Source organism: Daldinia caldariorum, assembly GCF_022478825.1.
Source record: "Daldinia caldariorum strain CBS 122874 unplaced genomic scaffold F4812scaffold_8, whole genome shotgun sequence".
Lineage (NCBI taxonomy): Eukaryota > Fungi > Ascomycota > Sordariomycetes > Xylariales > Hypoxylaceae > Daldinia > Daldinia caldariorum.
In genome coordinates this window covers 63,702-76,841 of record NW_025953044.1, presented here as the reverse complement: position 1 = coordinate 76,841, position 13,140 = coordinate 63,702, and the positions used below count along the sequence as shown (strand labels likewise).

The window sequence follows — 13,140 nt, the reverse complement described above, 5'->3', positions numbered from 1 at the left end:
AGGCACATATATGCGTTACATACTTAGGTACGTGCATGGCATGTAGTTTAGCATAGGTCGTCGACTTAAAACCCATGTTCATAGTATGTGATGACTCAGAAAATAGGTAGGTACGAGCAACCCCATGCAACAGGCACGAAGCCAGGAAGAGAAAAGGAGGGACGTTTGAGCGGGTAGATTGGGGTAGATCGTCATCGTGCTACTGGCAGATAGTGTGTTGCAAGGGCATTGGCTATGCTGCGGTGCGCTGATGGTGGCGGCTCTGCGGAAGATTCTTTGAATGACTTCCCTTTCCCTTCTCTGTACAATAGAATACTAGTGAGCCAGTGTGCTTGCCTGCTTGCCTGCCTGCCTGTTAGAAATAATCCAGGGCGTGGGTCGACAGCGATGTTTGGGGTCAGAGCTGAGGAGGGGGAGTGGCTGTTGGCGTAGATCTTTGGCCTTGGCCTTTATCGTCTAACCATGTGGCATTCCGGTAGGAAATGATCAGCTCGCCCGCATATAGAATGTAGCGTCCACATAATCACTATACCATTATCTTTGTAGCGACGCTTATTGGATAGTGAGCGTTTCTATGTAGAAGGTCGCTAAGGGAGATCATCTTTAGAGCCCTGTACGCTACGATTTGAAGTGGTGTCATTGAATGACGAGGTGATGAGGAGCCGACAGGACAAGGAGTCGGGCCTATAGGTATTACGTTTTATTTGCATTCATTAAGAAAATACATTAAAAAAGCCTAAAAGATCAAAAAGAATCGAAAGGGTTCAAGGAAGATAATTGTATCTCTTTGTCCCTTGACCGCTAACCATGTGGCACAGCCATAAGCGATACGGTCGTCATTTCATGAGAGAGTTAGCGAAGAGGAACTGGTAACGGGCTGTCTTGGCTTCGAGGGGAGGTGGCTTTTCACATGCGTCCCTGACCATAGAAATAAATAATTACTGCGCTGCCGGTACATCACCCACACACCATCCAATAGGTACCTAGCTATTAGGATCTCACCGGTAAGTATCAGCCATAGATAATTCATCATAAAAAAAAGAAGTCATAATGGAGTTTCAACCCTGTCCGTATGCCACATGCTATATGCCACAACCCTACCTTGAAATCCATGGGTTGGCAATTGGAATAGGGACAGTATCCTGCATAGGACCGTGCTACAGGTGATGTGATAGTGATGGTACAAGTCCTTACGTGTAGACATGCTATCTTCCGCATGAGTTCCGCGTCCGAAGATACCGTATCTTGTGCGGGACGTCACCTTGCATGATATGGCGCATGATAGGGGGGGTGGTATCTTTGCGGTTTAGACAGACTCTAGGTACTAGGTACCTATGTATAATAGTATGGCGGTGCGGAAGACCCCAATCGGAATGGCCAGATTGGAATATCAGAACCAGATCTAATAGCACGGTGCGATTCAGGGGTATTCCTCGACTTTCGACTTTGCTGACTTACACGGGACGTCGAATTTCTCGTGTGATGGTTAGATAATGTCACTTTAATCTTTAGTTCCTCATGTGAACATGGGTAGATGCAATCCAGACCACCGGGCTCGAATCGTTAAGCCATGATAGGCATTTTCTTACCCGTAGCGTTTCGTTCCAACTCTGCCCAAACCGATCTGTTCTGTGGGGTTTTACGTGGATCCTTAGTCGCATGATTCTGACAAAGATATGTATGATTAGATGATTATACTGACAACGATTGACAGCTACTGACGGGGAAGATAGTACTACCTATGTTGCAAAAACCCACAAGTATCAAGAATCACAAGATGCTAGTGTCGAACTAAAGATACAGAGTCGTAACATTTAAGACTCGAGGGGTCAGATCTTAGCTCCTTGAAGTAATCCGCTCAAGTCGCTTATCTTCGAGCTCTAACGTTGGAATGGTGCACGAATGACATTATGCTTCACTTCAGCTCAGGTATTCCCTGTTTTGGATATCAATACGCAGACCGATCCTCGATCCTTGGTGGGTATCCTTTGTGGGTTTACCTTCCCCAAAGATCTTCGCTTGGTGCAGGTCGAGCTGGGCTGAGGTTTGTTAAGGGAGTGGATTCGGGATTGTAAGTGAGAATGCTGTAGCGGCCATGGGCCTATCAAATATAGAAACCGAACCCGACGGCCGCTGCCTAGCAGCCGGACCATGGGGAGGTCGGGGCTACGGCTGTACGCTAGCATTGACGGGCCCGGGGGAGGAGTCGAATATGGATATTTGATACAGGGATGGAAGAACATATCATTGCTGATCATTTCGCTGGTATGTGCGAAAGAACTGGGACATGAATCACATAATTTAGTTTGTTTAGTATCAAATGCTAAGGCAGGTTAAATGATGACGGGTGCACGCCCTTGTAAAGCATCATTGCTTGTAAGTCAGAGAAATACCTTCATATATCTAACGGGCTTATTTGATGTAGTTATTTTTTCAATTCTTTTCTTCACTCACGAGAAAAAAAAACAAACAAACAAAAAAAGAAGCCCTTACAAGGTATCTAATCTTTAAGACATGCCTATAAAACCTTACATTACCATCGAATATAAACCGGTCCAACATGGGATGATTCTAGGTTGTTAACGTAGTCGGAAAGGCGAGATGTTCCCTTCCGTTATAACCGCCGTCGTAACACCCGCAGCAACACAAGCTGCTGATTGACCCGCCGCTTACCCCATGAGGGCATCCGTAATGGATCTCGAGGGGAATTCAAAAATACAATGTACGATGCTAAGAATATGGGGGTCCAACGATGGGGGGCACACTGATGTATTAGTGCGACGTTTGTCGATTGAGGGGTAAGAAAAGAAGTGGAGGGGAAAAAAAGGGAGGGGTGTTGATCAAAGAGTGGCTAATGCTGCCAAATACACTAGGCCAGGGGTCAAACAGGCATAAGAATAATCCCTAACATTGTACAGATTGGATTGCATTTTTAAAAAAATATTTAAGAGCCCCACAAGTAGTATCCACTTACACAGGTGCGCTGACGTCACAGTTTCTGCGGCTAGACGTCTTTTTGTACGATTACAATGAACCTTAACATAGTACATAGTAACTTGTATAGCAACTTGTATAGTAACTTGTAACCGCTCAACAACACCTCCTACTATGTAATTCTTTATTGCAAACCAATTACAAGCCGTGGTGATCCAATCAATTCCTCCAAATCGTTACAGTTCCTATGATTTTAAATACTGTTTTAACCGCGGGCATCGTACCAGATCTATCTATTTTAGCGGGGAAGATACACGTAAACGCGCACACACGCCCTCTCTTTTTCTCTTTCAAGCGAGAAGATGATAAGATCGCCTAGAGGAACTGACGGATCGCTGCAACGTTTGAGAACAACCCAAACGCCTGGCTTCTCTCGGTCCGATCTATCAGAGATCCCTGTAATCTTGCGTCTCTTGGGTAAGGTCTTCCCTGGGGTAGCAGCTGGTTATGTAACGGAAGAAAGCAACGTAAAACGGCAAGTTTCTAACGGATACATGGCCGTAGATTTTCTTCATTCCCGTTTTTCATATCAAAAGGATCCCATATAGGTAACGGCCCGAGTAATAATACCGCCGTCTCTTTCCACCTGCTTCAAGCGAAGAAATTTTAAAAATCGACTTACACATGCGTCAAACTCCAAACGAACTCCAGTCCGCCTGCCTACTCGGGTTATCCTTACAGAATGCCTGTAGGGTTCTCCTCTAAATTATCTAAACTTATGTGACCTTATGTAACGTCGATATACCCAGCCTGGTGCTATTTGTGGGCTGCGTACATGCATCGCTAAGGTAATTATCCCGATCACAGTCCGCAAGGCGGACAGACGGACTGACGGGGTTGTTAAAGACGGAATATTACGAAAGTAACGCCATATATTGTACGTTGAATCGAATCCTACCGCCCGTTTTATTATTATTAATATTTTATATTTATTATTATTTGCTCGATTCTCAGCGGAAGCGAGTAACCTCCAGAAGCATAAAAAAAGCATGATTACATCTTTGTACAGTAGGCGGAACCAGCCACCGGCGCAGGAAGCCGGATAGATAAACAGCTTTGCTAAGCGCGGCCGTCCAACGTCACAGATCATATCCTCTTTCGGTAACAGCGTCATCCATACCTGACGAGGCTAACCTCCGCTGGTCCTGCACGCCACGAAGAGTTGTCGGGTTGTTGGATACTTCCAAGGCCTGACGGAGCCCCGGCCATGCCAGGTTCGACAGCCAAGCGAAAGACAAAGGACAAAGCAATTAGATAGAAGAAAGACCCTGATTTTCGATCCTTGAAAGGTTGGTAATCGGTTCTATCATCTCATTCGCGAATCCGTCCTGCCATACGCCGCGAACGTTAAGTAGGTACAATACAACATAATATAACACAATATACTATTCCAATATGGTATGACACGTAACGATATGTAACGATGCGATAGGTACGATACATCCGGCCCCAAAACACACCATAAACTTTAATGTCACAGGTCGGTAACGCCAGATGCACAGGCAAGGCTGACGTTGGAAAGCAGTGAGATAATAATCCGACTTTCATATGCAAAACGGTACTCTAGTACATGATTTTCTATTGGTTTCCCGCGCTCGACGACTTAAATCTCACCGCGTATCCATGCGCTGAGTACTTACAGCCAAGTATATGTACGTATATACAATATGTCCTTGGCGAAAGAGATAACCGAGTTCGAGCTCGAGTCTTCTCCAGTATAAGGCCGGATCCACATAGCAAACATGGAAACATGGGTACGTTCCGAACGCCCCCATTCACACCTGTCCTCATTGGGTACGTTCGACTAATACGTAGCCACACACCTGCAGGCATCACACATCATTGTACATATGTACCAAGGTAGTCTTTTTTGACTCTGCAGATATACGTCGAATGTATACGTTCCTGCGCTGCTTTGTTGATGTTATCGAATGACGGCGTGTATTTCCTCATACCCTCATACGTATTTTTTTTCTAATTGTACCAGATAGAACCGCTCTTCTCGATCCCCTGCTTGTTTATGCAAAGATATATATATCCCCTTACCCAGACGCTCCAGGATGCATTTAAATCTTTCTTCTTCAACCAACAACTTCCATCAAGTTCAAAGTCGACAGGATCACCTAGCATCCTTCGTCTTGAAGAGTCAAATTCCACACAATATTACCTAAAACAGGACGCTATAAACGATAAACCGCCTTGGCTGGTCCTTTCTAAATCTGTCTTCACCTATTTTTTGCTTTTATATCGCGTGTAGAGTTCGATCATTACCTATTTCCCTTCAACTTGCTTATTTTTCAATCATGTCTTTGGAACCGCAACAACCAACCTTTCACCGTGGCAGCTTCGCCGACGAGATCGAGACCGCTCGAACCGATCTCGCCCGTAAGCTGCTCGTCCATTCCCCGGCTACCAGCCCTTCCGACTCGGAGACGGCCCCGTCTCTTAGCCCGGCCGCTAGCGTAACTTCTTCGACTCCCGAGTCTGACGGCGCCATCTCCCCTATTTCTCCACCCATCGACAAAGAGCTCGTCGCCGATAGCTTCGCTTTCGCCTTTGATATCGACGGCGTCTTGGTCCGAGGTGGTCGTCCCATTCCGGAGGCCATCCAAGCCATGAAGGTCTTGAACGGTAACAACAAATACGGAATTAAAGTGTAAGATTGATTTATTATAGTTTTAATCCTTTCCACCAGTAAGGGGGCAAAGAGAGAGACAGAAGAAAATTACTACAAAGTAACAAAAATAAAATAAAATAAAATAAAATCAGGAGCTAACCAACGCAGCCCGTACATCTTTTTGACCAACGGCGGCGGTAAGACCGAGGCTGAACGCTGCGCCGATCTCTCTGGCCAACTTGACATTGAGATCTCACCGGCTCAGTTCATCTGCGGTCACACACCCATGTCCGAGATGGCCAACAAGTACAACACGGTCCTAGTCGTCGGCGGCGAAGGTGAGAAATGCCGTACCGTCGCTCAAGGTTACGGCTTCAAAGATGTCGTCACCCCCGGCGATATCATCAAGGCTAATGCCGCCACGACTCCATTCCGCAAGCTGACCCCTGAGGAACTTCGAAACTCAAAGGAACGGGACTTTAGCAAAGTTACCATCGAGGCCATCTTCGTCTTTGCTGATTCACGTGATTGGGCGGGAGACCTACAGATTATTCTTGATTTAGCTATGTCCAAGGGCGGCCGCATCGGAACTCTATCCGAGACATTCGACGAGGGCCCGCCGATTTACTTTTCTCACAACGACGTCGTCTGGTCCGCCGCTCACGACAACGTCCGCCTCGGCATGGGTGCCTTGCGCGGTATTGTGGAGTACACTTTTAAGGAGGTGACCAAGGGCAAGACTTTACAGACCCACGCCTTCGGAAAGCCTCAGATCGGAACGTTCGAGTTTGCTACTCGCTTGCTGAAGCGATGGCGCATGAACCAGCACCGCCTCAACAAGGCGCCGGAGACCGTGTACTTCGTTGGTGATACACCCGAGAGTGACATCCGGGGAACCAACCAATACAACGAGAAGGCCGAGAACGACTGGTACAGCATCTTGGTAAAGACCGGTGTCTATCAGGATGGTACTGAGCCGGCCTACAAGCCTCGCGTCACCGTTAACACGGTGCTGGATGCCGTTAACCACGGGATCGAGCGCGAGATGGAGCGCAGGATTAAGAACGAGACGCAGAAGCCGCGTCTTCACGAGATGCCCAAGCTGAGCTTGGAAGAAGCACAAGACTGCGCCGTATTCAGCCCCGCTGAGGAGCGCCCGCTTGAGCTTACCGCATGAAGTTACGAATGATCACGAACCAGTTTTTACTTTCTAGAGGGGAAACACTTTTTCATGATACCATTAATTGCCTATCATTTTGCCTATCATTTTATTTTTTATTACTATTTTTATTTTCTTAATTATTCTATACATTGCTACTATACTCTTCGCGCATGGAACCATGCTGTAGAAAGGGGCATTCGCTGGGCATACTTCATAGGGGGATATTAGTGTCCTTTGAGCATCAGACGGGCTTAATTGTCTATCTAGATAGTGTTGGAAGTTGAATATTTGCATCAGGTGGCGTTGACGATATAAAATATCGGGATTTTCTTAATAAAGCATTTACCACTGCTTTCTCGCTCGACTTGGAGATGTGAATTATCTCGGGTAGCCTTGGTGACTCGAAGCGAAACGCCTTCTCTCTGTCTTGAATTATTTAGTAAGACGCAGCTCCTAGTGATGTCTTGTTAATACGCCAGAAGCATCCCGAGGAAGTTGTCAACTACCAACGTGCCACACGATCAATCCAACGCCCAATCACATTGCTGTTGAAGAGCTATGAGGCTCGACCAATTATATACTTTAGAAGCTATACACAGAGTCCAGTGGCGAGCTGTTATCGCGTAAGTTAGCATTTGACAAATACCAACTCCCGAATCAACCCACATTCGTTCTCGCTGCTCCTGTACATATTACATTCGCCACCGTGATCGACGACGTTTCCACATAAATAAATACCTCGCCTTTCACTCTTCTCCGCATCTTCGCTTATGTTTGCTGGTACGGAGTTACAATACGTCGCCTAGCTCCAGCTTCCCGATGAATAATGGCGTGGATGCAGGATGGCAAGGCGAATGTACACAATACCATCGAATTCGAATGGAGGGAGGGGGCGAGGGAGGGATGAGGAACTTGAGCCGGGTTTCCAATCGCGGTAAATAAATATGTATATCGATTTGACCAGCTGACCGAGGTCTCGCCCCCCTTTTCATTGTTTGTTTTTCATTTTATTACTTTATATCTGGTCATTGTAAATTAACAAAAAGACCGCCATCCACCAACAGCTGCGAACCCGTCACGTAACCGCTCAACTCCTCGGAGGCGAGGAAGACAGCCGGCCCCGCCATATCCCTCGGGTCGCCGGTGCGCCCCAGCGGGATGCGGCCCTCCATGTAAGCGCGCTTCGCGTCGTCGGCCAGGTCCTCGTCGTTCAGCTGCGTCCGGATCGTCCCCGGCAGCAGCGCGTTGCACCGGATGCCGTGCCTCCCCAGCGCCACCGCGCAGCTCTGCATGAGCGACAGCACCCCCGCCTTCGTCGGCGTGTAGTGCGCCTGCTGCCCCCCGCCTACCAGCGCCGAGATCGAGCTTATCCCGATGATGGACCCGCGCTGCGGTTTCCTCCACGAACAGGATAGCGCCGAAGAAGACGGTAAGGGCTCTTGAGACGCCATCTGCCGCGCCGCCGCTTGCACCACGTAGAACGCCCCGTCGAGATTCGTCCGCACCGTCCGCGCCCACAGGTCCCCCGTCAGGCTCAAGAGCTCGGCGAACTGGCAGATGCCGGCATTGCTCACGCACACGTCCAGGCGGCCGAAGCGCGCGACCGCGCGGGCCACGAGCGCAGGCCCCGTGGCCGGGTCGGAGACGTCGCCGGCGAGGTGGTCGAGCGTGCCGATCGTCACGCCCGGGTCGGCGTTGGAGGTTTTCAGAGCTTCGGCCTCGGCGATGAGCGAGTCCAGGTGGGGCCGGTCGCGCTCGAATCCCAGGTGGTTGACGACTACGTTGGATCCCTGGCGCAGGTATTCCAGGGCGATGGCTCGGCCGATGCCCGTCGTGCCGCCTGTTATTATGGCGGTTTTGCCTTGGAGTAGATTCGTAGCTGGCATGTTGGAATTGGGATTAGAGCTTTATGGTGGTGAGTTTTCGGTTGTATTCGTTATTCGTTTTGGGTTTATAAAAAGAGTGTTGGTTATAAGGTTCTCCTAGAGGTAAACCATTTACGTTATGGAGGCGCTCAAAGTATAGGGTATAGGTTAGGTACGCTCTAAGTAAGGTATACGCTCTACGCTTGAGATGAGGGGAGCTATTAGGGCCCTTGTATAGCGGGGTATAGAGGTAAATAGTTAATCTTGGCGCGCGGTACAAAGTGAAAAGTGCTATAATCTAGGTACCTATAGCTCTATCAAGTATTAGTTGGAATATAGTTTCATATGAACTCTTGTAAATATTTTAGATGTTTTAAGAGTTAGGTGCTTGGACTAGCGGAAACCTTCATGTACCTATAGGTATTCTATGTATACCAGGTAGGTACCTAGAGGTAGCTTAGGAGTATAACTAAAAAATAAAAAATAAAAAATGAAAAATAAAAATAATCACAAGCTCAACAAAACAAGCTCCCCCAGATTCCACTTCATCTCTTCCCATCATCATACGCCCTCATATATCCCAAGCTGAGCATAAAAATAACAATATCGCGCATCTCTACCTAGGTAAACTACCAACCCTTACAAGACTTGTGTAGATCGCCAAGTCTAAATCCTCCCCCCTGCCGCCCGCGATTAGCACCAACCCCACGATCTCGGTGTAATGCGTAGCGAGTTTTTAAGGTCTAACAACACCAGATGGCCCGCCTCGGCATCCAATTCCAAGCTAATAATCGGAGATGCGGATACGTAGTGCAACAGGAGATACACACCTTTTACACGTATGTACCCATCCACCATTCCCGTAAATAACATCGCGGCCCGCGCGTTTCGTGTTTCATCAGAGCTCACCTGAACTTGAGCATTAGTGGAAATATGTGAATCCATCGCGGGGAAGATGCTACCTTATAACCCCAGACGCTTCACCTATACGGAACCCCAACCTATAGCATCGTCAAATATGCGTTTACGCATGTAAGTCGTATACGCTTGCAGCACATTATCGTCCTCGTGACTTTGCGCTGATACGATTGCCCGTTCGACGGAAAGCTTAGAGATGAGATCATTTAGTCATTGGTCGGGAGATTGACGACCGATCTAACGTATAGACTTAGGACGACGAAAGGTTCTCTCATGAAACGTAATGCATGTGTAAGTGCGAGCTAGACCCGTATGGCCCATCCCATGTACAAAACCAACGACCTGGGGACGAATGAAAACGAACGAACCGCGAAGCTAACATTCCTTTTCGAGGCTTGTCCCGGCCACCCCGCTGTCCACGGACCTACTCGGCCTTTGGGGTTCATCACCTTCGAGGATTCCCCAGGGGACGTCGCTGTTCGGGAGCCGAGCTTGACGCTGTTATATCTCGTCTCTGGGCGTATTTAAAATTCCGATCATGGCGCTTGTTGTTCTGTTCTAAAGCTGTCAGTGTACCTAGCTTTCTCCTTTCTCCTTTCTCTCTTCTCCCTTCGCCCTTGCCTCTTTTTACGTTTGTATACCTATCACCACCACAGCCTTGGCAGAGGATCATAAATCCGAGGCACAACTGAAAGTAAATATACAAAAAATACTTTAGTCTCAAGGGTAGTCCACGATGGCTTCGGTGAGACAATTTCCCACCATCAAAGCTATCAGGTCGTATGTGATTAACGGCGTCGGCTCAGGTATGCAAGCTACACTTTTATATTGAGTCGGGAACGTACGGGGGGAAAACCAGTCAGCCGGTAGCTAATTTAATATAGGAGGTGACTATCACAACGTCAAGGGCGGCCATTGGTAAGCGTTCGGCTGAAAGTTTCTTACGAAAGAATATTAAGACGACGGGATTAATAACAACGTTTTACTCTAGGCTGATCGATACGGATATATCGACACCGTGCTCTATATGGGATAAATATAAGAAATCCAGGACAAGTTGGGGTATCAATGTCCTTGGATCGTTCCTTGTGGAAATTGAAGCTAGTGATGGCACGGTAGGCTTCGCAACAGGTTTTGGAGGTAAGAATCCGCGCCTTAATATCCTATGAGAGTTGGGCATGGGCACGCGGCAATATGCTAAATTTTTTTTTCTCTTTTCTAAAATAGGTCCTCCGGCTTGTTGGATCGTTCACAAGCACTTCGAAAGGTTCCTAATCGGCGCTGATCCTAGAAATACCAACCTCCTGTTCGAACAGATGTATCGAGCGTCCATGTTTTACGGCCGCAAGGGCTTACCCATAGCTATCATTTCCGTTATCGACCTAGCTCTTTGGGATCTGCTCGGGAAATTGAGAAACGAGCCCGTGTATAGGCTCATCGGCGGGGCGGCGCGAGAGCGAATAGACTTTTACTGCACGGGCCCTGAGCCGACGGCGGCAAAGGCGATGGGTTTCTGGGGAGCCAAGGTTCCCCTTCCGTACTGTCCTGCCGATGGACATGAAGGTCTGAGAAAGAACATAGAATTCCTTCGAAAGCATCGCGAGAGCGTCGGACCGGACTTTCCCATCATGGTCGATTGCTATATGAGCTTAAACGTGCCGTATACCATCGAGATCGCTAAGAAATGCGAAGATCTGAACATTAACTGGTGGGAGGAATGCTTAACTCCCGACGACACGGACGGATTCGAACAGATTAAGAGGGCGCATCCTACGCTCAAGTTTACGACCGGAGAGCACGAATATTCGAGGTACGGGTTTCGCAAGCTGATCGAAGGGCGTAACCTCGATATCATTCAACCAGACGTCATGTGGCTCGGCGGTATGACGGAGCTTCTAAAGGTCTCTGCTATGGCTGCCGCTTACGATATTCCCGTCGTGCCTCACGCGAGCGGTCCGTATAGCTATCATTTTGTTATTTCCCAACCGAATACCCCGTTTCAAGAGTATCTAGCCAACTCTCCGGACGGAAAGAGTGTTTTACCGGTCTTTGGTGATCTTTTCCTCGACGAACCTATTCCGACGAAGGGATTCTTGACGGCCGCCGACCTCGATAAGCCCGGCTTTGGCCTTACCTTGAATCCCGCCGCCAGGGCGAAGCTGATCCCTTCGGACTATTTATTAAGTCCGCCGCCGACGAACGCATTGCAAACCGCGACAGGGCTGCCCGATTCGACTGGCCACGAGGAGGCGGGATCTGCCGAGAAGTAGCTTGTCGAAACGAAGGAGTCGTGAAAAAAAAAAAAAAAAAAAAAAAAAGAGAGAGAGAGAGAGAAAAAGGTTACGAGCGTTTAGAAAGGAGAGACACACGAATTTGACGCATCAAAAAATACCCGTTACTCATACTCATACTCATACCCCTTATTCAGACTTTCCCAAGTGAATGCTAGGCGTAGGAAAGATCAGAAACCGGAAGGCAAGGAAAGCGAGAAATGAAATACCGGCAGTTGGACGCAAGTTGAAAATCCGGTCAATATTGCCGATGTGGGAACGAAATCCTACCGGGGAGCATTATCCGCCTGATGTAGCAACGGTGTCGACTCGCATACAATGGCTAGGGACCTGCGCGTTGGGATGATATTTTGGTCCTTTGAATAGGATGCCATGGATAATGATGAAATCTAGTATGAATTATATACCAATTTATTTTAGGTACTTATATAAAATGAGCCATGTATAAAACATCAACTTGAGTTCCAAGCAAGGACAGAGGCTAGCTAATGTTTCTTCAAAGATATTGGTAAGATTCCACGAGATTTTCCAGAGTTGCAACGCAAACTCAGGGGGGGAAACATCCTTGTAAATTATGTGAATCTATCATTGGTCTCCGCATCTTAAACCTCCACCCCTCTAATCCTGTTCCTTCCTTTCTTGGTCTCCCCAACTTTTCCCTCCACGCTTCGAGTGATTTCCCCCGCAAAAGGATAAAGATCTGACTGTTATTTTTTCAGGAGTTATATAGGCAGATGTAATACAAGACTATTATGTACGGAGATTTATGCCTTGAGCTTCTCGATTATTTTCTGATTTTAATGATACCGATACATAGGTAAGTATAATAATCTTCCTTATGGCTCTGTCGCAGTCAACATCGGACCTTTTATTACCTATTATATCGCGCCTACGTTTTACGTGACTAGTCAGGTACTACAAGAGCTATCAAAACAACCAAAGCTACAAGTTTAAATACCTACCCCATGAGCGAGTCCATTCGTAGTTTAGTACTTTAATACTTTGTAATTATCAATTCGCACCGCCTTTTTTTACCCTTCCCTTTCCCATAATCCACAATTCTCCAAAACCTAAAATAAAATAAAGACTAGAAGAAGGGACGAGGAAAAAAAAAAGATTCAACCGAGGTACAGCTTAGCTTCGGTCAGCCACCCCAACATTAAACCTTACCGTCTTTTTTTTTTTTTTTTTTTTTTTTTTTTCCTCTACTCAACATTACCCCGAAGCTCAAGGTTCAGCTCGCGATGCTGTCGCGCGCAAACCCGAGTTCGCATAAGGTCCCCCTTCAGAGTC

At 47.4% G+C, this 13,140-nt stretch overlaps 3 protein-coding genes across 3 annotated transcripts; 2 read left to right on the top strand and 1 right to left on the bottom strand.

Annotated features, from left to right (window-relative positions):
* The first annotated feature begins 5,108 nt into the window (after positions 1-5,108).
* On the top strand, positions 5,109-6,820 carry F4812DRAFT_375379 (HAD-superfamily hydrolase). Its single transcript, XM_047931984.1, has 2 exons — positions 5,109-5,650; positions 5,780-6,820. The coding sequence occupies exons 1-2, from the start codon at positions 5,298-5,300 to the stop codon at positions 6,786-6,788; spliced, it is 1,362 nt and encodes a 453-aa protein (XP_047790083.1). The 5' UTR covers positions 5,109-5,297; the 3' UTR covers positions 6,789-6,820.
* Positions 6,821-7,293: 473 nt separating this feature from the next.
* On the bottom strand, positions 7,294-9,162 carry F4812DRAFT_375566 (NAD(P)-binding protein). Its single transcript, XM_047931985.1, has one exon. It carries the CDS (start codon positions 8,657-8,659, stop codon positions 7,799-7,801), a length of 861 nt encoding a protein of 286 aa, XP_047790082.1. The 5' UTR covers positions 8,660-9,162; the 3' UTR covers positions 7,294-7,798.
* A 1,130-nt stretch (positions 9,163-10,292) lies between these two features.
* On the top strand, positions 10,293-11,826 carry F4812DRAFT_459055 (enolase C-terminal domain-like protein; the record flags this gene model as incomplete). Its single annotated transcript, XM_047937473.1, has 4 exons — positions 10,293-10,362; positions 10,441-10,474; positions 10,548-10,696; positions 10,784-11,826. 4 exons carry the CDS (start codon positions 10,293-10,295, stop codon positions 11,824-11,826), a joined length of 1,296 nt encoding a protein of 431 aa, XP_047790081.1.
* Positions 11,827-13,140: the final 1,314 nt, after the last annotated feature.

Coding starts and splice junctions, on each gene's coding strand:
- F4812DRAFT_375566 (XM_047931985.1), bottom strand. CDS start 8,659: ATGCCAGCTACGAATCTACTCCAAGGCAAAACCGCCATAATAACAGGC.
- F4812DRAFT_375379 (XM_047931984.1), top strand. CDS start 5,298: ATGTCTTTGGAACCGCAACAACCAACCTTTCACCGTGGCAGCTTCGCC. Junction 5,651..5,779: donor AACAAATACGGAATTAAAGT/GTAAGATTGATT, acceptor TAACCAACGCAG/CCCGTACATCTTTTTGACCA.